Consider the following 26,909-nt stretch of genomic DNA (forward strand, 5'->3'; position numbering starts at 1 on the left):
TCCTGGGGAAAATGTCAATATTACTGGAGCAATTCCTTAAGCAATGTTTGAAGGAATGCAAGCATGTACTTATGTAGCAATCCTTGATTAAATTTCGTATAAAATTCCAAGAGGAATTTTGGAATAAACCCGTGAACTATTGCCAAGATTATTCTTTTGAGAAATTTCTTCAGAAAATGCTGTAGAAATGCCATGGGAAATTCCTGTGGAAATTCATGAAAGAATGTATGGATCACCGGAGAAATTATTAAAGAAATCCAGGGACCAGGACGCTTTTCAAATTATACTAAAAAGTATCTTTAGAGGCATTCTAGCTTAAATGATTCTATGAAATCCTGCGAGAATCAAAATAAAATTTTTGATGAATCCTCAAAGGAATTCCTGGCAGCGTTCCTAGAGGTAATTTTGGAGAATTTTCCAAAAATTTTGGAATTTTTTTTTTACAAAACACATAAAAGAACTTCTAGCAATAACGTCCCTTCCACGATAATTTTTGAAAAAAAATATTGAAATAATAATGCAAGGTAGAGCTTTTGTAGATTAATGCACGTTCTCCATAAGCTCCGTGGTGCACCTTTCTCTTTTTTGATATTGTACATTTAACAGAAATAGCAATCGAAAACCCTCAAAGATTTTAGATTTTCCAAAATTTCAAATCAATGCCCCTCCTCTCTCCCAGAAGAGGGAGGGTCAAAAATTCAGATTTATGAATTTCGAGGCGGGAGCAATCAGAAAAGGTGTAATTTAGAGCTGAGCAAAAAAATGTCGGATCGTGTTATAGAAAGCACGTGTTTTACATTTAAGAAACAAATATTTTACAAAAAATATGTATGTATTTGGGTACTCTGACGTCTAGCAGTTGTCATTAACAGAGGAGCAGACGCTGTTGTGAGCCACTCCTCCTGGAGAACAGACGCCCAGCTATGCAAAACGACACCCGCCCTTTCGTGTCAGCCTACGACCAAGGTTCTCGCCAGGGTCGGTTACCCGATCTGCCCTAAGGATTCTCGCAGTTTCTGGCAGATAATTCGGGGAGGTAGGGATAGGAGCAGCTGGGAAGAGCCTAATGATGTCATCGGGATCTGAGTTAATTGTTACCCAGCCTGAACCGTACCAAAAAATGTGATATATAGAATACAAAACAGCAGAAAATTCACGGTAGAAAAAAAAACAATAAAATAAATAAATAAATAGAGTAGATAACTGGGGGTATTATGAGACTGCCGTTTTAGTAGCCATAATGTAGTCACGCAGCAAACCCCTCCTCTGCAAAAAATGTCAAGCCACCTATGAATAGGTGATTGCTACAATTAATATTGCTATTTTGGTTATTTTTGTGGTGACATTTGGTTGGATTAAATTCCAAAATGCCATCGTTCATGGCACCGAATTCACACATCTCATCTCTTTCTCCATTTGGAGGAGAGCAGTGTAAAACACAACTGTTGTCAACAATGGTCTTAAAATTTTCATCAAAAGGGTTGCAATTTGACCATGTCATTAATAGTTGTGTTAATTTTGCTAAACCTGCTTTATGAATGTAGTCTATCGTTGACATCTGATTGCAAGAAATCCAAGAATAAAACGTATAAAAGGTTGTTGAAAATAATTACCTTGCTGAAATACTGTTTTCTAGTGCATTTGCTAATGAATCTAAAACCTATAACTTCAACTCCTCAAATCCAAACAAAGGATTGCCCCATTTGCTCGCTCGGATCGGTGACAAACCCGCGTCTACCACCAACAATGACGATGATTCAACAACAACCTGAACACGCATTCCACCCTATCAACAATCAGATCGCGGCTAATATGTGTGTCGGGGATAAATATTTGATTTTTCGGAATTTTATTTATAAACCAAAATGGAAATGGCCATAAATTTTAATTCGATTTCACGTTATCGCTCATTTTCGTCGAGCGGCTTTCGCAGGTATCCGTGGAATGCGAGCGCACTTCGTTCCGCTGCCACCACAATCGACGCTGACTGTTGAGCTGCGCGTTGGTGGCGTCGGAGGATGACAATGGTGGTCGGCGGCCACCACCGTGGTGGGTGTGATTTGAGAAGGCGTGCGGATCAATCGCATTCGTTTGTTAGAGACAATTCGGCTGGGGCCAGCAGCCGCGCGGTGGGATGTTAATTAGTATAATTGATGCCAAGTAGGTAGCACGCTTGAGTTCCGCGGAACCGTGGAATGTAATGTCTCTCTATGACTGACTGAGCTGAGAGACCACTGCTGATGATGTTGTGGGAAACTGTGTGAATTGAGCAAACAGTGAGTGTTTGGGATGGTTCAATATTTGGTGGATAATACAGATCGTCGTTTTGGTAATGCCAGATTAATGTATTCCGATTGATGTTTGGTTAACAAAGTTTACCAAATGCGTAATTGTGTTGTTGGATTGATTCGATTACGATAGATGATAGGGACTTTTAATGTGAAATTAAACGGTCAATACAGACGATTGTAGTATTTTTGCTGGATAAATTACGGATATAATAAGGAACCGATTTTGTCAGCCCAATTTTGCAACAAACTTTTTACTCTTATTAACTAACGGTCACATTTTAAGCAATTTATTAATATTTGTCATCAAACTACAGCTGAGAAGCAGAACATAGAGGGATAAAAAGTTTGAAAAACTGTTTAAGTTTTTGAAGAGAGCAAAAAATGTGTTCCGAAAAGGGGTTGACAAAATCGGGTCACTTATTTATTTGAAATTATAAACTTGACAAAATACATACAACTTTTGCCGTGACCACAGAACACATAAAAAGGGAAAAAAAGTATGGAAAATATATAAAATACCAATTTCAGGTTGAAGAGGTCGTCATTGGTATAATCGTCATCATTAAAAATGCTAAAGCAGTTTTTTCGTTGAAAGCTGAAATTTTCGTAGTGAAAATGTATTCACTGTGTTGCCGGTGGAGAATGGAGTACAGTGAATACATTTTCAATTGAAAAATTTCAGTTTTGAACGAGAAAACTGCTTTTGCATTTTGAATGCTGACGATCATATCAATGACGACTTCTTCAACCTTTTGAAGCTTTTTGAGCAAACTTATGTGTCTCTGGGCCGCTGAATCCGAATCTGGGCTCAGATTTGCTCTAACACGTCACAATTCTGAGCTATACCTCAATTTATAGGGCAAAATATGATATTTTGGGCTTTTTTGATTGCATGCCATTAAGTTTGGAAAATTATTTTTTTAAGCAATCAAAGGATGAATTAGTCAATTAACATCTAAATGATTCATACAAAATATACCGTTGTTCCAAATTAAATTTGTTAGATTTAAGCATTTTATGTCAGTATGTAAACTTGCATGCAATTTTTGGAGGGTGACTTTTTTTAATTCTTAATCACTTAACCTATTCTACAGCTCTTTTGTCCACTAGGGCACTATGTGAGCAATTCCAATTGGCTGCTACATTTACACTTTGTACAGCGCCTAAATGTATTCTATAGTATTCTTATTTTACTCTATCGAATTGGTTTGCCTTTGTGCTGCTTTCACTTTTCTATCCTGTCCTTGGTAGAATGATGAACACGATGATGAAATGATGTGTGGCTGTTGTTCCTTTTCCAGTCCGCTTGGGGTCATCCATTATGGGTTGCCGATCACCGATATCCAATTATCCGGGTCCGTTTGAGCTATGAGAGCTCAGAAAAGGGTCAAGTGCCAGCCGCTCTTGGGGGGAAGAAGAGCAACTGACGAAGTGCCGGGGCTGGGATCGAACCCATGACTTATGAAGCGAACGTGTAGCCAATGCGCCACGGGCCCCAGTTGATTCTTTTTTTTTTTTTTTTTGCACGGGTTGTTTTGCTGCTGTAACTCAGTCGTTTTCAAAGCTCTTGGCTTGATTTTTTGTACAATAATAGTACTAACCGTGTCTCCCTGTGAACAAATTTTCATGCGTATTGATCCAAAATTGACAAAGTTATAGCGAAAAAACGACACGTGTTAAAAATAATCGGGTGTACCTCAACTTTTGGAGAATAATTGGTTTCGCGATTTTGCTTCAAGCCATTAAGCATTGAATATTTTAAGCAATCAAAAGGTCGAATAGCATCTAGCAAATTCCAAGAATTGAAGTAACATCTATGGATTTAACAATTAACCAGTTACACAAAATATCTCGTTTTACCAAAACCAAGCTTCAAGCATTTTTTTTATAAGGTCAAATACACGCTTCGGACGCAAAAAGGACGAGGATGATAACACCAGTCGAGCATTAGTCGTTCAGCGTAATTGTGTAACAATTGTATAGCCTAAAAAACAACAATCTGTTAGAAAAATTTAATAGTCACATTGCGGCCGGTCTACTTTTGATTTAAACAATTAAACACTTAAATAAACATTGAAATTTTACTCTTAACTCAACACCAGTATAAGAACAGCAAAATATTGAAACAGTCTGAAAAATTAATTCATATAAATTTCGTAAATTAATTCCTTTTAGTTTGTGTTTCTTCTATTTTGAAAACTTGTAATATTTTGTCCATATCTTTTTACGTTTATACCAACAGTGGAAGAAATATTGGATCACCCCGCAGAAAAATCCTTCATAACTTTGAAAACATTCAAAAACAACCAAAAGGGAGATATTTTCAGTAAATTTTGAAGTATATAAGTATTTTTTTCTGTACATATACCTTTTTTTTATTGCAGACTTTGCGATCTATTGGGAAATAGGGTCGAAAAAACAATTTTGAAATGTGTTTAAACAATTTTCATAGATTTGACTTTTTTGACCATCATTTCTCCATCTTGGCCCATAGTGCAATATATTGCATTATATGACCGCTTCATAATTTTTTTTTAATCAAAAACACCCATTTTGAAGTAACTGATTTTCAAGTTTTATTTTTCAAATTAAATGAAAAATACAACATTGTTTATACTATGCATAAGGGCATTTTTTTTTATTATGCCCTGAATGAAACTATTTCCACAGGCAGGGCTCATGGATATATGAACAAAAAAAAAACGAGGAAAATTAAGGGTCGCCTATTTTCCCGGAAAACTCAGGTGGAAATTTTTAGTTTTCCCCTGACACTACTTACTTTGAAAAATCATAACTCAAGAACGAAGCATCGTAGAAACAAAGTTTTTTTTTAGAAAATGAAAGCAAATTTTCTCAGAAATCCAAAAATATGAACTGGAAAAAGTTTCCCACAAAATTTTCTACGGTTGAGAAAATTTGTAAAGAAAAGCCGGAAAAACTATGCCGAACTCGTGGAAAATTTTCAATAAAATATTTTTGGGAATGTAATTTTATAAGCTTTGATCGCTGAAATTTTTGGAATGTACTTTTTTCTCGTTACTGAGTTATGGTCAATTATGTGAAAATGACCATCTAAGCCTATATTATATGGTCATTTTTCACAATATTTGCCATAACTCAAAGCTTTTGACGTGGGTTGTAAGGGTATGCGGTATGGGATTTTTTCAAAGCGATACGAAACGAAACGAAATGTGGAATTTCTGATACGATGCGGTACGAAACGAAACGAAATCCTAATTCACTCGGTATTTTTCGAAACGAAACGAAATTTTCGTAAAAGTTCCGCGGAATTTTGCAGTTATATAAATTTTTTTGCACATTGATGCTGCGTGTTTGCATTTTTTTCCACTAGCGGTGGCGCAATCTGTGTTTCCGATAAGGCTCTCATCCTCTTGAAAATTTTACGTGACTAGTATACATTGTACTGTTGAATATCTAAAACTTTCGTTTCGATTCCCCACAACTGCAGTACCAAAATGAAAAGCTCTAATGTCGATTGTTAATCAGAATCCTGAAGCATATGGTATGGAAACAGTTAAATGTTCACCAATCAAGCTCTGTTGAATAGCGTAACTTCTGGAGAAAACCCTGAAATCTTAAACATCACATTGAAATTGAAAGGAATACTAGCTAAATGTATGCGGTGAAGTTAAATATGAAAGCATTCACATACCTACTTGAAATTCGAAAAATATAAACAAAATCGTGTCTAGATATTAGGTTAAAAAATCAAACAGAAGATTCTACATGTAAAGTGGATCTGGTGATGATTGACGTGCATGCTCTTCTCGCCAAGGACCTGGGATCAAAAACTACTACCAAAAATCTTGCAAAAGTGCGTTCTAGCTTCTTTCTTTATTCTTTCGATTCGGGGCTGGGCCTAGGGCTAAAATTATATTGTTACAACAGATGAACAAAACATAAAAAATATTTTTTTTTTACAACTCGATACTATAATATTCTATTTTATACTTGCCGTTTCGGTAAGGTAACGGCCTACTTTTGCGCACGGTACCAAACAATTGCATTATGGTTCAAAATGCAACTCATTTCGATTGCATTATGAACCATAATGCAATTGATTGATTGACAACCTCAGTCTGATCTCAGTTTCAACGGCAAGAGCTTGCAAAACTGTGGCGTTTATAGCACGGCATGCTAGATCCGAATTTTGTGTCCTGCACGATAAGCACGTGGCCGTTCCCATTCAACCACCGCGAAGCACGATGATATTGAAACGATTATATTCAAAGAAAGTTTTTCTTTCATTGCAAAAAGTTTTGTATGCAACTCGTTGCAAAACTCGATTTTTACAGCACTCGTCGTATTTATCTAACTCGGCAAGCCTCGTTGGATAAATGTACAACTCGTGCTGTAAAAATCATCATTTTACAACTCGTTACATAAATAACTATTCCAGTATTTTCAGGAATTGATTCAAATATCCCCTAAGTGCTCCTTTCAGTGTCCGAAAATTTTCTTGGGGATTATTGAAGTAGTAGCTTTATGAAAAACAAAAAGATTAACATGTAACAAAAGAAATTAGAGCTGAATCACAGACAAGCAGACGTCTCACTCTACCCATTCCCATCGTTTCTCTTTTCAACGGACTATTCAAATACTATGTTGTTCGCAAATCTCTCGCTCATGACGCTCGCATCGTTTTTACTCCTGTTTGACGTTTGCTCACTACCGCCATCTACTCAGTGGGTTTGCGAAACACCGCGTAATTAGCATGGGGAGATTATACTTTTGTACGACGAATTCAATCGCACTTTGTTCCAAGTATTACGTCTATTTGTCTGTGGCTGAATCGTGTATAACGCTTTTTCATACAGATTTATTGGTTAATCTCTTTCAAGAGACTGGAAATTTCAACTATTTCAAAAAGGTTTAAACCAGAAACTTTTCCATTGGCCAAACCTACCGAAGGTGTCTTAATCGATTTCTCCTAGGATTTCCAATATTTTTTCTAAAGACATCTTCTAGGAGAGCTACCATATTGTCTTAGAATTTTTACTAGTATATCCCACATCAATTATCATGTATTCCTGTTATTCTACTCAACTCTGTTAAAAATTGATGACTGGAATCTTGAAAGAAGACAGAGTCTTAATCTGCTTTTAACACTTAGTTCCACCAAGAAATTTAACTAAACTATTATCCCACATACCTCCAGCGTTAAAAGCATACCTATTGAGAAAGTTCTTCATGGAAGGTACAAAGAAGAGGGATATTATATTTTGTCTTTATTATAGTGACTTTCAGCCTGGGACTGGTTTGTCTCTCGATATCCAAGATGTTTTAACACTTTTCAGTAACTTGGAATTAGTAAGATCTCCGATAGATGATATGGACATTTACATTATGGACTTGCTTTCGAAATTTATAAGACATTCCGCGGAATTCCGTTTAATTTCGTCAGAATCTATTTTTTAAAGGCGAAATTTTTGAAAGATGACGAAACGAAACGAAATTCAAAATCATAAATTTCGCCTAATTGAATTCCGTGGAATTCCGCGGAATTTCGTTTCGAGGTCTATTTGGCGAAACTTTTCGGTATACTGCATACCCTTAGTGGGTTGTATAGTTTGACATCTGGGTAATTCTCGCTGAGACCGCCCCAATATTTATACCTTGTCTTCAAAAATGTTTAAGGTGGCGATTTTCTGAAAGTTCTCGATAAAAAAGTGAGGAAAATGCATTTGATTACTGAAATTGATGGACCCCCCGGAGCCACAACAATTTTTGAAAGACCCCTCGATTTTGGTCAAATGGTCGCTCATCTAAACCGTTATAACTCGAAAGTTTCTCCAAAAACCACCTCAAAACGAATTAATGTTGAGGAAAGATAGAGCTACTATTTACAATAATAAAAAGTTGGGTCGCCCATATTGATTTTAACCGCCATTTTGAATTTATATAAGGTACCCCGGGGCAAGTGGGACCTTAAAAAGTGCTAGTTTGATTTCGTCATGCCAAAAAATTCTCAACACAAATAATTTTGTAATTTCAAAGGTTCTAAAAGACATTGTTGGTATATTTCTTCATATTAACGGGCATTAAAACTGTTTCAAATTTTTTTAATTCTATATATCAAGCATATAAAGAAAAGTGTAGCAGATCTTCGTATATTTCGTTTCACGGGGCAAGTGGGACCTATTCGGTATTTTAGGACATACGACTTTATATAGTTGCTGCTTGTAAGGTCGCATTAGTATAAATATCTCATACGAATAACTATGTTCAGAAATTTGTGTTGGAAGTGTGGTGTGGTACCGTGCATAAATTACGTAACACATATTATAACGAATTACTGAGCGAAAAAGTTGATTTAACTCTAGCAGCTCGTGCAAAACCAATTGATTTTTTTACACAAAAAGCGCCATAAAGTTAAATGACGGAAGATATCGAAACTTGCTTTTCATATTACATAGTTGATGAATCTCACCAAAAGATTTTTCAAGATTTACAGACGTTATGTTTTCCCTTACATAATTTCACGATCATTTAAGATAATTAAAGATTTTTTTAAATCATGAAATTTGAATAGATCGTTTTTCTATATTTTTTTTTAAACATTATAGATGGTTCCTTAACACTTAGAAAAACTTATTCTGCAGTGAAAAACGAAAAAAATAACAGAATAATAGACAAAAATGTGAAAAATATATGGTATCGAAAAAAAAAGTTTTACCTAAGACTACAACAGTTTAAACAATGGCTTCATCATCAAAATAGAAGTAATTAAGTATAATTCAACGATTGACTATGTAAGACGCCGATTTTTACTTCAGTTTTGTGTAAATTTCGACTTATGCTGAAGAACGTTAGATCAAATTATGAAATTGCGTTTGTTTACTCTCATAGGTCTCACTTGCCCCAGATGCTGAAATACACTGGGGTAAGTGAGAGCAGTTAACTAAAGGTAATAAATGAAAATAAGTTACCTCTTTTTCGCTTGAGATAATTGGCAAGCACTCCAAATATTATCCTGAAACTGGAAAAGTTTGACTTTATGTGTTATTCTTTTTTTAACCGACGAATGTAGTAGAGTACGTTAATCTCACTTAGTGAATTGAAAATGATATATGAACAACAATAACTTATATGGTCTCTTTATGCTGGAAACAATAACAATTTTTGTATTCAAAGTATCTGTTGGTGTGGTACCTATGTTTTCCACGAAGAAAGTTTGCCTTAAAAATGGATAATAATAAAAATAATAGCTGTAGGTCTCACTTGCCCCGGATTCTCACTTGCCCCGGGGTACCTTACCAAAACATTTTTTTTTCACCATGATGGCAACCACAAATTTTCAAAATTTTTGCATCAATTGAAAGCTGAGACAGTTATACATAACATATCAAAAAATAAGAGATGTATTTTTTTTTCCTATCATAAGTTATCTGCCGTTTTGTAAACCATGCCACTTTTGCACACTGGGCCCGGTGCCGGCCATTTACATAAATGCAGTGTTTTCAAAAGACACGGACACGTTTAATGCTTCCAGTGAGCTACACGCTCTTTCAAGGAAGCACGACACTAGACAACGGACTAGCATGCAACGCCCAGTGGCACAGCCGGAAACTTTTCCTGACAGCTGCGACGGGAATCGAACCCGCGCTCCTCAGCACGATGCGACTAAGAGCTTGGTTACTATGTATAAATGTCTCAGCTTTCAATTGATGCAAAAATTTAGAAAATCATGGTGAAAAAATGTTTTGGTATAATAATTCAAGATGGCGGCCAAAATCAATAGGGCCGACCCAACTTTTATTATGGTAAATAGTAGCTCTATCTTTCCTCGTTTCAACATTCATGGAGTCTCCTTATTTATCAATTTACATTTTTTTTTTTCAAAAAATACTTTACCTTGCACGCCGCATTAATAAAAGGTAATTATGCTTGTTATTCATAACAGCTTTGCATAATTTTAAAATTACCCCTTATCCAGCATTGCAAAATAATAAAAGCTTTGCAAAACAAAACACTCTATACTTGGTATGACAAAAATGAGCGAGAGATTTCTCAGTAACACATTTGCATTGAAATTCTCTGCATGATTTCATGTTGAATATTGTGGTTTCTACATTTCTCTTCCACACCGAGGGAATGGTCAGATAAATTGACTTCGAAACAAAGTGAAAATATGTTAATTTCTACAAGAGGCGGAGTGTGAAATCAAACAGACTATAACATGTATTTCAAATTGACAAATCTGTTTGAAATTATAACACTCTAAGTATTTACAACGTTATTTTAGTTTCAATGTGATCATAGGCGGCAACTTAGAGGGGGGGGGGGCAAGTTTCAGATCATAAATTTGCGACTGTCATGGTTAGCACGTTTTTGCGCACTGTACTGCACATTTAAATCCTCCCCTGCCAAATGCGAATTCGTCTGAGATTACATTTCAGTAACAAATTTTGAAAACGACGTACAATCAGGCAACTTAACATACAAAATTCACAAAGTAAACTTTATAAAACAGCGAGAAAAAAGAAAAAAAATGTTCTTAGGGCAGCTATGATTTTTGTAACGATCATACTGATTTTCATAGAACTGATTAACCTTTACAATGCAGCAATAGTTAGACAATCATAATATGCTTTATGAACTGTTTCAGTTTCCAAAAGTGAGGAACTAAATTCGCATCACGGCAACATAATTGTCACAAGTATGCAGCGGTTCGTACGGAATAGTTTCCGTAAACCATCTGAAGAACGAAGTCGTTATATTAGGAGAGGTTTGGCTCTTGAGCGAAAGCTTCATTACCATGAAACTGAACAATTAACAACAAATAAACTGGTTCCGGATTCGAAATGATTCAGTTCATGCGTAAAGCAATCGTTCTAGAGTCAATTTACACGTGCATTGCATCATTCCACCCAGAATCTAATTCCATGCTAAACGCTACAATTTTCTTAATTTGGCTACTGAACATCATAATTCAGCAACAAGAAATCATAAAACAACATTATGAAAGCATAATCAAGCTCTAATGAGGTCTCATTTGAAATCAAGAGAGAACATTATGACTTTCATAATGTGACATAAAGAATTCATATGGGCTTGTCTATGATTTCAAAATGCAGTTTTAAGGATACCGGCAACATAATCTGTTCCGTTTCCACATGTTTCATAATGAGTACTTACGAATATCGTATGTTTAAGTTATGGCTAAATTTCATAATGCGTTTTTATGAATTCCTTACAGTTATTTGCCTGAGTGTATAAACAATGCTACACCATTGATTATACGTCGTTTTCAAAATTTGTTACGGATTTGAGGTTTAAGAAACATCTTTTGTTATCGAAAATTCGTCACTGTTTCCCCTAATCTTAGGCTACACTAATAAATACTTCCGAATAACTTCGAAACTTTCACCATTGCCACATCGGCCAAATATATGTGAGTCCAAATTTGGCTGCGTTCTTAAAATCAAGCTTAATAAGCTTTTACAAATGAAAGTTCGCCTAAGAAAGCTTTTATCAATCTCACCATAACCCAACTTCTCTCATGCTATGTTTTATTCCCTCTCTCTCTCTCACCCTGACCAAATTCACCACACCCGCAGCAACAAGGAAACATCGCCCCCGGAGAAGAACACCGTGATGGCCGTTTTCAGCCCGATGACCAAATCGCCCGGTCCGTGCCGATTCCTGTCGGGAACACGCCGACAAAATCACCAGTGTCGTCGCGACACAGGGCTGCCGGATGCCATCAAAGAGGCACGCCGTCTTGCCGTCACACACTGCGAGGAGCAGTTTCGCTATGACCGTTGGAACTGCTCGATCGAAACACGGGGAAAGCGGAACATATTCAAGAAGGTAGGTATATATGACTCACGGTCGATGATTTATGTGTTGAGTTTATGTAGCCCCTTTGAGAAAGATTTTCATTTTTGAAACGCCGAAATACTCAAAGAGGTTTTACCTCCTTCAAAATTTCGAGTTGAAACAATTATAATTATAATTGTATTAACTTAAGGACTGTATCGTTAATTATGAGTACGCCTGAAAATTGCTGTATTTGAAAATGTTTTATTTATTTTGTAAATTAAATTCAATTACATTGTTTATTGACCATCAGAAAAGCCCATGACATCATTGTATTTTTATTTTTTCGTGGATCTTGCCACCTCTCGTACTTTCTTCTTGGTGTTCTTCATAAGGTTTTGGACAACCGTTCCGACGATGGTTTTGCTTGGGATGACCAGGGTTGATCCAGTTTTTCTTGAATTTGGTGACGTCCTCTGCTCTTCTATCCTATTTTCCCTTTCATCAAAGTTAACTATTTGTCAACGGGCCTTATTTGTGAGAAATTTTGAGGATTCATTGCCTTTTCCACAAATTGAACATTGTTTTCTTCATACCAGTCAAAGGTGTCACGCGCATAGTGTCAGGATGCCAAATCCGGCCAAAATAATGTAGGGCCTTTGTGCTTTCCGATGAGTGGCAGAATAAGTTTGTGGAGACATTTCTTCCGGTATATTTCGATGTTCATACTTGAGACTGTGAAGAAAGGTGACGATTTTATACCACATTGAAAAATTGCTGGCCAAACCAACAAATTTTCCCATTTTTTTTTCGAAAAAAATCGATTTCTCCTAATTCGGAACATCCGTGCCACGCTTCACAGTGAAAAACTGTGCCCCTGAAAGTGCCTTGTAGTCCAATTTGACATACGTTTCATCATCCATGGTTATGCACATGTAATTTTTACTCAAAACATCGTCGTACAGTTTCCAAGCCCAAGCTTTCACATAATCCGCCACAATTTGACTGCGTTTTGGACATTTTTGTTTTAGGTAGGTCTTCAGGGAATTACGCTCCTTGGCGTGCTGAACCATACCAACAGTCGTTCCACACTTTTTTGCGCAATCTTTGATGGATACCTCCTATTGTCCTTTAATGATTTTGCAAATTTTGCTGTCCAAATTTGACTTGGACACACCTGTTTTTTTCCGCGTCCGGGTGAGTCTATCAGTGTGTTATGCATACCGAATCGTTTGATAGCATTTTGGATCACAAAAACCCAACACATTCAACTTTTGCTAATTTCAAGCGATAATCATTTTTCATTGTAGTATCTGGTCACTATCGATTTTAGCTTCTCTTCCGAAAACCCTCGCATTGTTCCGCTTGAGGAAAAACTTCAACTTTTAATGAAGGTTATCGTTTGTTTACAACGTTAGCAACACATAGACACATAGCAGTTGTCAAAATAAAACATAGTCTTTTTAACACAGAGCCTCAAAGGTGTACTCATAATTGACGATACAGTCCTTATGCAGAATATTTATGTATTTAACTCTGGAATTCTTACATTGGGCAAAAGATATTCTCATTATTACCTCATCTAATTATAATTTTGAATTTAATTGAAGTTTGGTAAAATTTTGAAAAAAAAAATTACTTTTGCTAATTACAGTCTAGACTACACGGATTCCTATTACGCGGCAGTCCGTGTTGTAGGAACCTCAGAGCTTATGGGACTTCGCCTAATTGGGGGTGTGAGCAAATATCTCAGGCGTATTTCATTAAGTACGATTTACGAAGTAGGATTTTGAAGTACGTCATGTTGAATAAACCGAAGAAAGGGAGGAATGTAGTATCGGTGCAATAATGTTTTATATAAATCTTGACTATTATGTATCTTGATGTCAGCATACCTCTTGTTAAATAGACCTTGTGATAATATACCTTAGTAATGTACACTAACGTTGAAAACAGAAACCAAAATAAAGCAGTTGAATTCTGACTACACTAAATTCTGTTTTTACGCGATTTTTTGTTCCGCGTAAAAAAAATCGTGTAAAAAAAGTTTTCAAAACTTTTTTTATCGGATCATCCTAAAATTTTGACAGGGTATCAAGGATGATAAGAGAGATCTCTGGTAGAAATTTGAGCCCCATCAGAAGTAAATTGCGACCAGGAGAGAAGAATCTTTCCAAAAACACATCGCGTAATTTCGAGAAAATCGTGTAAAAAAAATCGTGTAAAATAAAACCGCGTAAAAAAAGATCGTGTAAAAAAAGAATTTAGTGTACCACCGAGCGTACACGAACGTGTTATTCATTCCGAGATCCGAGAGACGCGATTTTACAGATAGCATCATACTTTCTTTGGCAAAGTTGTAGTACTAGACTAGATCTACCATACAATACCAACTAACATCCAATTAGTTGGCAATTTGGTCGCTAGAGGTGCTATGTAGAAGTTGTTGATATGTACACCATAAGAAAGACTCATAAATTATCACATTCGATATCTCAAGATCTACTTTATTTTGAACAATGCTGTCCTCAGCAAAGATATTCAGTAGGTCAAGAACAATCTGGTGATTCACCAATTAGTTTGTGATTTCATCACTATGTGGCGCTAGTCGTCAAGTAAAGTTTCAAACTTCTCTATCTAGGGATCTAGAGCAGATAAAAGAGTGTCGTCTTCGAAAAAGTTCTTCAGGAAGTCAAGATCAATGTGGTGATTCAACAATTAGTTTGTGATTTCGCCGCTAGGTGGCGTTAGTCGTCAAGTAAAGTTTCATACTTTTCTACCTAGGGATCCAGAGCAGATAGAAGAGTGTCGTCTTCAGCAAAATTCTTCATGAACTCAAGAGCTATCTGATGGTTCAACAATTAATTGTTGATTTCTCCGGTAGGTGGCGCTAGTTTTTCAAGTAGTTTCAAACTCAGCTATCTCGGAATCCAGAGCAGAATAAAAAGTGTCGTCTTCGGCAAAGTTCTTCAGGAATTCAAGAGCAATCTTGTGATTCAACAATTAGTTTATGATTTCGCCGCTAGATGATGTAAGTTGTCAAGTAAAGTTTTAAACTTTTCTATCTGGGAATTCAGAGCAGACAGAAGAGACTCGTCTTCGGCAATGTTCTTCAGGAAGTCAAGAGCTATTTGATGATTCATCAATTAATTGGTGATTTTTCCGCTAGGTAGCGGTAGTCGTCAAGTAAAGTTTTAAACTTCTTTCTCGGAATCCAGAGCAGATAGAAGAGTGTCGTCTCCGGCAAAGTTCTTCAGGAAATTAAGAGCTATCTGATGATTCAATAATTAATTGATGATTTCTCCGCTAGGTGGCACTAGTTTTTCAAGTGAAATTTTAAACTCCGCTATCTCGGAGTTCAGACCAGATAAAAAAAGTGTCGTCTTCGGCAAAGTTCTTCAGGAAGTCAAGAACAATCTGGTAATTCAATATTTAGTTGGTGATTTCACCGCTAGGTAACGTTACCCAGGTAACCAATAAGCATTTGAATAAGCCTTATTTCTGTTTTACATCTGCATTCGACCTGCTTACTGTCGTATCATAGCAGTTCGACTGCTAAACTGCCCTATATTAGCAATTGAAATGCTATTTAAAATCAGACAGCAGTTGTGTAGCATTTCAAATGCACGGTATATTTTGGTTAACAAGCAGCATAACTGCTACTTTGTTGCTATAAAACTGCTAACTGAGATGAGTGATGATGCTAAACCCTCAACACATTGCCATTTTCTAAATAACGTTCCAGAATTGTTTAATTATTTAAATCGCCAATAATTGTTCGGCTGTAGAAGCCATTATCATTTGCATGCCCTGTCTTTTATAGGTAGCACATTATCTAATCATCTATAGCTTACCCTGTAACGCGGCTCAGCACCATCATCAACCCAAGGATCGAGGGATCAAATCCCAATTTCGCCGTAATCAGCAAAAAATCAACAACAGCAATTCAAAACGTGCCCCGCAAGCCGCAAAAGTTACACAGGAGAGTGAGGACAAAAATAGAAGAGAAAGATGCCGTAAAATGGGTAGGGGAAAATATTTTTGTTTTTGTTTTTGACAATCTGGGGGATAAGAAAAATAAGCAATTAATCAGCCGTATATTGGGCCAAATCCTGCATTTAATTAGCACTTATGGCGCATGTACGGCAAATTAGCATTTAATGACCTGCTGTAAAGGCGCATATAGTACCGAATTAATGCCATTTTAACTGCTCATTGGTTACCTGGGTAGTTTGATGTTTCGAACGACTTTATCTCGGGATGCAAAGCAGATAGAAAAATGCCGTCTTCAACAAAGTGCTTCAGGAAGTCAAGAGCAATATTGCTATGCATCAATTAGTTGGTGATTTCACCGCTAGGTGACGCTAGTTGTCAAGTGAAGTTTTGAACTGATATGTATCGGGATGCAAAGCTAATATAAAAGTATCGTCTTAGACATTTTTATCGGAAGGTTCTGCATACCGTCCCAGACAAGCAGGAGACGCATAAGGATGTAAGCATAGTATCGTAAGGCCGGAACTGATCTCGTTTTCTTTTTTTGTCACTTTGCTCGGTGTGGGGGGATGGTAAATAATGAAAGTATTTAATCAAAAATTACCCAAACAAATAGACAAAATCGTCAAACTTATCGGATTTGTTAAGAAATTTTCTCGATGACTCTAATTTTACTTTAAAATTTTAAAATTTCTTGAATAATTTATTTGCATTCCCACTCAAAATGCCGAGGGGAGGAGGGGGTGACATAAGAGAAAATCGAAATTTGCGTCAGCCTTATGCTATAAATTGATGGTTTAAGATTTCTTTGAAGACCATTTCATGGGACGTTCTTATTTGAGTTTGATTTGTGTATGTGTGTAGTATGTTTGTGCCATAGCAGAACTTACGGTTGATTAGTATGTTGAGAATAGTAAAAATCATTTGTCACTCATTATATCCCCGTAGGTGTACCGCGAAACGGCCTTCGTGCACGCGCTAACTGCCGCAGCCATCACCTACTCGGTTGCCCGTTCCTGCGCCGAAGGCAAGATGGCCAAGTGTCAGTGTGCGTCGGAGAAACGGCCGGAAGCGACCCGGCTGGCCTGGAAGTGGGGCGGTTGCAGTGACAACATAAAGCACGGCAAACGAGTCACGAGAAACTTTCTGGAGCTTCAGCCGGCCGATGGCGACCCGGTGGCGGAGATGCTGCGACATGATAGCGAGGTACACGATGATTGCGGGATTATCATAGGTGTAATCTAAAAACCTCGTGTTGTTCAATTGCGTAATTTGCAGGTGGGGATACAAGCCGTGACGACGACCATGAATGATCGCTGCAAGTGTCACGGCGTTTCCGGTTCGTGTTCACTGAAAACGTGCTGGAGAAAGTTGGGCGATTTCAATGCCACCGCCGCCATGCTAAGAACCAAATATCATCATGCCATTCGGAAGTATCCGATCAACAACAAGACGTCAAGAAGGGCGATCCCGAAGGAGTTCAGAGAAAGGGTTTGTATGGATTTTATTTTTTTTATACAGAATTCCGACTAATCACCATTCGCCTTTGCAATGTTAAATTTTGATTTCATTTCAGGACGGCACCTACGACCAGCTGTTCTACTTCGAGACGTCGCCCACGTTCTGCTCGGTGACACGAGGTCGACGATGTCTACATCCGGACAATTGTGCCACCCTGTGCTGTGGCCGAGGCTATACCACAAAAGTGGTCAAAACAATCGAGAAGTGTCGCTGTCGGTTCACGAACGGCCGCTGCTGCCAGATAGTGTGTGATTACTGCGAGAAGTACGAAGATAGATATTACTGTAAATAAAAAAAAACGTCGAGACTCAGCATCGAGAAAAGTATACAACTCTTTGACTTACTCCATACTAGTTATAAGGAAGCTATTTATTACAACTATACTGTAAGACATATAAAATGACTTAAAGTAGAAAGGTAGAAACTATTCGATGTGCTTTGATTTTTTGCTGGAGCCAAACATGCATGACAAAGTTTTACGTATTACGTTGCATCTACGGTAAAATTATATCACTCACAAAAAAACGTTTTCATAAAAGTTTATCTCTTCGTCTTAGGAGTTATGCAATAAAACAAGTACCTAGATCTAGACTATAGAAAAGCGAAGTAGAATGCGAAACATGCTTTCCTTAGAATTAAGAAAAAAATCAATATTCGGCAAATTAAACCTTATATGCTCGTTGAATGTAATGCAAACTAGTTGTCTCACTCTTTGAAGCCAATAAAATTCCATGTCTGTAGATAGAAGCTACTTTTCTGCTGTTTGTTTTCAATGTATATTGAAAGTCATAGAATATCAATCCCTACTAGTGAATATCTTTCAGTAAGCAAATTTCAGACATGTTTATTGGGTTTAATGTTAAAAACATTTAGGCTTACTTTTTAAATTAATAGGACAGATCGGTGAAGTACTAGATTTGAAGTAATGGGCTGAAGTTTTGTATGGTGAGAAGGTGAATTCGGTGTCAGGCCATTCGGCCGAATGGTCACTAGGCCGAATGGTCATTAGGCCGAATGGTCATTAGGCCGAATGGTCATTAGGCCGAATGGTCATTAGGCCGAATGGTCATTAGGCCGAATGGTCATCAGGCCGAATGGTCATCAGGCCGAATGGTCATTGGGTCTTCTTCTTGCCGTTACGTCCCCACTGAGACAAAGCCTGCTTCTCAGCTTAACTTAGTTATTAACTGAGAGCTTCCTCTGCAAATGACCATTTTGCATGTGTGCATCGTGTGACAGGCACGAAGATACTTTATTGATGCTGAATCTACTGATATTTTACCCATGAATTTTTCCTTCTTTTAAATATAGGCTGTTCTTTCTAGAATCGTTGCTAAAATAGTTTTTGGCGCTGAAACTGCTGATATTCAATTCATAAATTTTTTTCTTCTTTAAAACATAGGCTATTCTTTCTAGTTTCATTGTTAAACTAGTTTTTTGGCAAAAATGGTTGGAAAAGGTAAAAACAACGGCTAACTTTCAATTCGTCCTGATGACCATTCGGCCTAATGACCATTCGGCCTAATGACCATTCGGCCAAATGACCATTCGGCCAAATGACCATTCGGCCAAATGACCTTCGGCCTAATGACCTTCGGCCTAATGACCCAGCATCGGTGAATTCTCCGTTTCTGCAAAGAAATGGTGCAAAAAGCGTGGGTATTATGATTCCTTGCCTAATTTGATGTTGTTTGAGCAAAACTTTGGGCAACAGTGTTGTTGTTTTATCCCTTCCCTGCAACATAAACAACATAGCTATCCAAAGTTTTGCTCAAATAGCATCAAATTAGGTAAGGAATCATGAGTACAATGATACATATTGTCCATTTTACTGGCATTTCACCAGGTTTGTTGGTATGTCTGAAACATACTGGAAAAACTTGTAATTAGAAGGCACGAAATGTTGCTAATTGACAAATTGAGAGATGAAATTTGAGAAAAAATCGCGTTCTGGTGGGATCATGATACCCACTAGACTGGGTCAACAAAGTCGATTTTTTGGAACAATGCTTTTTCGATTCCTTTTAACGGCCAAAACAACTGTGCAGAATTTGGGAGCGATTGGTTGCGTCCCCGTATTCCGCTTTGCGATTGAAGTTTGTATGGAATTTAGTATGGGAAAACGTGCTTTTTTGCATTTTTCTCATAAATTGAAATTTTTCGTCTAAAACTATCTAACTAATGACGTTGAAGCATAGCCTAGGATATGCCGAAAAACTTTGCCGAAGACCGCAAAGTGATCCGACACTTGTGAAAAAAGTTATAACGCACAGATTGCCTGGTGGTGCTTATCATTTAACATGTAAAGGAATAATATCAATAAGAAAATCTCAGTTTTTGGCCTAAGCTACCAAGCGAATAACTTTTTTCACAAGCGTCGGATCACTTTGCGGTCTTCGGCAAAGTTTTTCGGTATATCCTAGGCTATATTTTAACGTCATTAGTTAAACGGTATTAGTCAAAAGAATTCAAATTATGAGTAAAATGCAAAAAAGTACGTTTTCCCATATTAACTTCCATACAAATTTCAATCACAATGCGGAATACGGGGACGCAACCAATCGCTCCCAAATTTTGCACAGTTGTTTTGGTCGCAAAAAGGAGTCAAAAAAGCTTTGTTCCGGGTTGATGCGATCAAATTTAAAGTTTCTCCATACAACGTTGACCCACTCTAATACCCACGCTTTTTGCACCATTTCTTTGCAGAAACGGAGAATTGACCTTCTCACCTTACAAAAATTCAGCTCATTACATCAAATCTAGTACTACACCGAACGTGCCCCATTCCAAGTTCCAATTCTTGTTCGTTGTTTCGCGCTGGAAATTGTTTCCGATAAAATCAGCTCGTAATCTTAAACTTTCGGTTTTTGTATCGCTTATAAGGCTTGGAAACAGTAGTTTGTTGGCCTAATGTCCCCTATGGGGCTGTCCATAAACCACGTGGTCATTTTTTTGGGTCTTCTCAACCTCCCCCCCCCCCACCCCCCCCGCGTGGTCATTAGTCCATACAAATTTTTTTATTCGTCCATACAAAATGGTCATTAGCCGAACCACCCCCCCCCCTCATGACCACGTGGTTTATGGACAGCCCCTATCCACTGTGGTGGGTCTGCCACCTTTTGCTTGGAAATCTATTCCTCTGCGGGTTTATCTCGAAAAAACTTCTTGAACTTTTTGCGGGATTTTACCTTGGATTTCTACAGCATTCCCTTCTTCAAATTCTTACGCAGTTTCTAGCTGAATTCTTCCTGCGATTTCTCCCGGAGTTCTCCCTTGAATTCCTAGAGGTTTGATGGCGTTCCTTTCTAGATTTGCCTTGGAGTTTCTTCTAAGTTTTTCCCCGGTTTTCTGCTAGAGTGCTTCCCGGGATTTTTTGGTGACCTTTCCGGAACTTCTGAGAGTTGGTTCAGGGATTTCTACCTGAGTTCCTCCTAGAATTTCTGCAGGAGTGTTTGGTCTGCAGAGAGTAACAAATTCGAAGATTGAAAGTGAAGATTGACATTCTCATTTTTTCATTCGTGTTTGGCCACATTCATTGTCAGCTGAATGCCTCTCTTTTTTCATTCAATTCTCTGTCACGAATATTTTTTCGCACGTCGTAAAATGTCCAATTTCTGTTAACAGACGCACAATCTGACTTAACGGACAAATAGAGAACATAATTAATATTCTAATTAACTGCTATTCACAAGTTTTGAGGTGATTGGAAGTTTAATCGGGATTTACGGTCCAGTTTTATTTCTCAGTAAAAATTGTCAGTGACAGAAATTTTTTTTTTTGTTTTTATTTTTGTGTATTTTAACTAGTTGCTAATTCTACACTCAAACAGAAAAATGAATGAATAGGTGAAAAAATTCATTCACCAAAATGAATTTTATTTTGATCCCCAAGTTGAGAATTTTCAAAATTCACGTTGAATTTCATTCATTGAAAATGAATATTTTAAACTCTGTTGGTCTGGTCTCTGCAAGAACAAATACCTAAATTTCATCTAGAGGTTCTTAGGGGATTCCTTCCGGAGACACTTCAAGAATTCTCCCAGAGTTTCTTCGTGGATTTCTCTCTGTGGTCTTCCGGAAAAACTTTTCAACAGTTCCTACCGGGGGTCTACCAGAGGGTCTCAGGGGCATCTCTGGGAAATCAATGGATCTCAGGGTCGTTAACGGATATCGATACGACTTACGGATTTTAAGAAAATTTCAGAAACGTTTCAGGGGGCTTCTCGAGGTTTCGGGAAAGTTTCAGTTAGTGTCAGGGCCTCTTTACCCGAGCAGGAATGAATAACTGACACATAACTGCAGCATACAAAAGTCAGGTATCATACCAAGACAAGGTATTGGTCGGTTTCCCAGGTATTGAAAATAACTTACTTTGGTGTTTTGTAGGTATTGATAAAATACCTCAATGAGTTATAGGTTTTATGTTGAGGACTGCTTGAGGTATGTGTTATTCAAATGTGGAAAAAATGCTATTTGTATAAAAAAATCGATAAGATATTGCAATACCTGATGTCATTATTCACTAGTCATGCACAGAATACACTTCAGTTATTATTTGAGGTATTTTACCTCTTATGCAGGGCTAATTAATAACCCATTCAGGTTGTAGGTATTGGGTTTTCCATGCCTGAGTTTGTTATTTTTCAACTATTTTCTCCTGCTCGGGTAGCCACAACTATGAGTGCGTGTATATTAGCGTAGTTCAAAAAATCGTTTTTGCTCCTCACCGTTTATTCGATTCGTAACCAGATTCTATGCCTTCTCCAAAAATTTGAGCTCATTTGGTTGAAAATGGAGACTGCACAAGCCCTTCAAAGTTTGTAAGTTTGTAAAACGATGTTTTTCATTTAATCGACCATAGTACTTCCCTAAGAGTGTTAGTCGAAGACTACATTCAAATCGCATGCCTCATTAATTAGTTACCGATTACCCAAAAAATAGGATAATTTTGGGTAGGAATTCTGGGAAGAACACTACTGGCAGTAGTCCTATATCTCTGAAAGATCCCGGGAAGGACTTTTGCATATTTTTTTGAAGATACGCCGAAAAAAGAGGAAAATAATTCAAACCCAACAAACATTTTTGCTGTACAAGAGTGGAACAAACCATGTTACTTGGGAAAGGAATCTCAGGAGAAACTACACGAAAATTCCCGCGACAACTCTTGAGGAATACCCTGGAAGAAACTCCTATGGAAATCTCGGGATAAACCCTGAGAAAAAGTTCGCCATTTTTTGGCCATTTTTTTGGAGCAGATGCAGGGGGAACTCTTTAACGAGGGAGCATACAGGGGTGGCCAAAATGTTTGGGCAACAGTTTCTGCTCTCACAAAAAAGTTCAACATGCTATAACTTTTCATAGAGTGCATCAAAAATTCTCAAATGTTGACTGTTTGTCAACCTATTATATGTGCAGTGCATCAGTGGTATAAATTTGAGCTCGATTGGTTAAGCTTTCGCGAAGCTATATCCGTTATCGTAAAACACTATTTTTAAGACTGCCAATTTTTGAACTGTTATATCTCGGAAACGAGTGAACCGAATTGAATGAAATTTTGAACGTTTATCAACATTGTATTGATACTTGACACGACGTTATAAAATTTATTATTTGCACATGACGAATAAAATTAGAGCGGTTTAACATTTTCACCCATAGAGGAGCGGACCTGGGAGTGATGGTTAGAATACTTGACTATCACGCCGAGGACCTGGGATCGAATCCCACTCCCGACAAACTTATAAAATATGAGTTCTTCCTTCAGAAGGGAAGTAAAGCGTGGGTCCCGAGATGAACTAGCCTAGGGCTAAAAATCTCGTTAATACAGATAAAAAAAATTTCACACATATAGAAGAAAATAAGCCAAATTTACAATACCGCACAAAAAATAATAAATGTGTTCTTCCTTCAAACTGTTACGTCTTGAAGAAAAACACATACCTACCAACTCCTATTTCAGCATTGCCCGGGTAGAGGTGAAATACTGACGATCAAAACGTGATATTGGTTTGATTGATATAAGAGATAAAAGATCTGAAAATAATATCTGAAAAATATTCCTGGAACATCTGAACAATATCAAAATTTGATATTTCAAGATCAAACGAATAGCTCGCTGCTATTGGTTAGATCTTACAAAATCTAAATATGATATGAAAATGATGTTCCAGGAATGAATTTGTGATAATATTTTTAGATCTTTTATCTCTTATATCAATCAAACCAATATCGCTTTTTGATCTCCATATCAAAATGTGCTATTATTTAGCTCTTTTCCTCAACCCGGGTGGCTAAACGAAAACTGTAAAATTACGTTACGTATTGAAGAAAAAAACATACCTACCAACTCCTATTTCAGCATTGGCTAAACGAAAACTGTAAAATTTGTATTTATTTTGTACAATTCTAGAATTTCGGGTGAAAGTTGCACAAATAACACCACATGAAACGCGCGACAAGAAGCGGAAAAAGCATTACTTTGACGTTTTCAAGTGATAGCTAGAAAGTTTGCTGGTGTTCAGTAAAAAATAGTTTACTGAAAAACGATCAGTAATTATTTTTGCTGATTTTCGGCGAAATATCAGATTAGTTGCCGATTGTCAAATGAATTACAGATTTGCAGCAAAAAATGTTTTGCTGAAACACTTTCACTAAATAATTAATCTGAATTGCAGCAATTTGTCGAAGCACATGCTGAGTATCAGCAAAACAATACATTGCTGGTTAATGTCCAGTAAAAAAGATTGCTGGAACAAAGATTGAAAATTTGGTGTGTATGGATAAAACGTGGCTTAATTTACAAAACTGCAGATAACTTTTGATAGGAAAAAAAGACATTTCTATTTTTTAATGCAAAATTTTGAAAATCGATGGTTGCCATCATGGAGAAAAAAGAATTTGTTATAAAAATTCAAGATGGCGGCCAAAATCAATATGGCTGACCCAACTTTTTATTATTGTAAATAGTAGCTCTATCTTTTCTCTTTTTAACATCAATGCGTTTTGAGGTGGTTTTTGGAGAAACTTTCGAGTTATAACGGTTTAAATGAGCCAACATTTGACTAAAATCGAGGGGTCTGCAAAAATTGTTGTGGCTCTAACTAACGGGGGGTCCATCAATTTGAGTAATCAAAAGCACTTTCCATACTTTTTAAGCGAGGACTTTCAGAAAATCGCCACCTTAAACATTTTTGAAGACAAGGTGTAAATAGTGGGCCGGTCTCAGCGAGAGTTACCCAAAAACAAATAAAAAATAACGTTGTTCTAGACCGTATGCTTTTTTTTAATCAGCATTATTTGGCCCTTCAATACATGCATTTATTATAAAAATATGAATCAGAGATGTGAAATAAAATTATATTTTCTAAATATTGTGTTTGTTATGAGAGCTTATTGGATACGGTGTAAATGAAAGATTTTTTTAAGCTCTTAAACTTTGCCGAAGAAAGAACTGCGTTTTTTTAACACATCCGATATAATTGGCCAAACCCCCCCCCCCCCCCCCCGTCCAAATATCCAAAATACCATAAGATCTTAGTCTCCTCTAACGCTTTCCCCTGTCTACTAGGCTGAGTCCGTTTGATAGGAATTCGTTTGGTAAGAGACTCGACTGTAAATGACACATTCCAGCGTAACGGGACTCCGCGAGGACCTAACTTTCGTGAACAAATGACGTCTGCAATCGAATATAATGTTCATGACCCTATGGTTTAACAGGTTTAATAACAAGCTTATTAGATGTACTTCCTGATGCAATACTTGTTCTATGGGGTTTTGGACCCAATTTACTTTATATAACATGTTACATTTCGTGACGGGACACCATCGCAGAAATTTTCTTTTTTAAATTTTCAAACTGAAATGCGTATATCAGCTTATCAGCTCTGTTATGAGGTTTTGAATAATAGAGTCTTCTAGACATTTCTTCTTTGGATTGATGTGAACAAGATTGCCGAAGTTTTATTCAGAAATGTATAGTTTTGGAAATATTCTGGATTTAGTTTTGGAAGTGCAGCATTACGCTCGCGTGAAAACAGTGTTTTGCAAATGGTGTCCCGTTACGGCTAAATACATCTAGTTGTAGATCAAATGCTTTGCTAGATAGAATGTTGGTGTCTTCGGCAATATTTTTTCAGACAGATGGTAGCTGTCCGGCAGGACACAAATAGGTCATCAAACCCGCTCTGGCCCTATGGTGGCCATCGGAATGGACCCTGGGGAACCTGTTTCGAGGTTTATTTAACCTTAACGTACCCGACCCCAAACAACTCATTTTCAAAATGCTGACATTTAGTCAATTTTCATCCGATTTTTTTGAAGCCACCCACAATTGATCATAAATTGGTGCTAGTTTATTATACTCAAGTGGCCATGCAATATCCAGAACCATTCCGGTGATATTCCGGATTGTGCTGGGGTCAGGGGGTTGTCAAAATGGCTGAAAGTGATTATTTCGTGAGTTGTTGTGGTTGAACCATCGATTTTCAGCGGATTTTTTGTTGCGAATAGTGAAACACAATTGCGATAACCAGATTTGAATAAGTTGGCCCATCCGGACAGATTCCGCGGGGCCTCATTGGGGACACTTCTGGTTTTCAACCTAAATATGCCGTGCGACCTATCAATCTTCATGATTTCGAATGACTGCGTCAGAAACGATAGACTGAAGTATGTATCAACTAATATGGCCACCCCGGAACATATAGCACAGATTTCATGGGAGTGTCATCGGGTACATTTCTGGTTTACAACCAAAACATGCCGAGCGACGTATCATTCTTTATGATTTCGAAATAATGGGATAGTAAAAATTGACTTAAGTATGTATCAACTGATATGGCCGCTCCAAACACCTGGAGCAGGTTCCGTGGTGGCCTCTAAAACACACCCCCTGACCCCACTATAATTCGGAATATCTCCGTAATGGTTCCGGATACTACATGGCCACTTGAGTGTAATAAATAAGCACCAATTTATGATCGATCGAGGGCGACTTCAAGAAAAATCGGATGAAAATTGACGAAACGCCAGCATTTTGAAAATGAGTTTTCGGTGATCGGGTACGTGATTGTATCTCCAAAGCTACGGTTGTGCGACGTATCTATAGATATATCTTCGCAGTTTTTCCACATTCTACATTACAATGATCCGAAGAAGATTCAATGATATCTATAGTATATTTTTCCAACACAGTCTTTTGAAGTATATGTCACATGTTGCTTTAATCCTTTATTTGAAGGATTTTTCTTTCATACTATGTTAGTTTTGGGGAACCGTTTAACTCGGCGTTTGGTCGAGGTTAGAGAGAACATTTTTTTTAAGG

General features: G+C 37.3%; 1 protein-coding gene across 1 annotated transcript in view; it reads left to right on the plus strand.

The window, feature by feature from the left end:
- The window catches only part of LOC115265602 (protein Wnt-4), a 55,255-nt gene extending 36,752 nt beyond the window's left edge, over positions 1-18,503 (plus strand). Inside the window, exons 3-6 of the mRNA XM_062849767.1 lie at positions 11,873-12,125; positions 17,016-17,273; positions 17,346-17,558; positions 17,644-18,503. Of these exons, the coding sequence (XP_062705751.1) occupies positions 11,873-12,125; positions 17,016-17,273; positions 17,346-17,558; positions 17,644-17,880 (961 nt within the window). The 3' untranslated portion in view covers positions 17,881-18,503. The remainder of the gene's footprint in view (positions 1-11,872; positions 12,126-17,015; positions 17,274-17,345; positions 17,559-17,643) is intronic.
- The last annotated feature ends 8,406 nt before the right edge of the window (positions 18,504-26,909 follow it).

Source organism: Aedes albopictus, chromosome 2 (genome assembly GCF_035046485.1).
Source record: "Aedes albopictus strain Foshan chromosome 2, AalbF5, whole genome shotgun sequence".
Classification (NCBI taxonomy): Eukaryota; Metazoa; Arthropoda; class Insecta; order Diptera; family Culicidae; genus Aedes; species Aedes albopictus.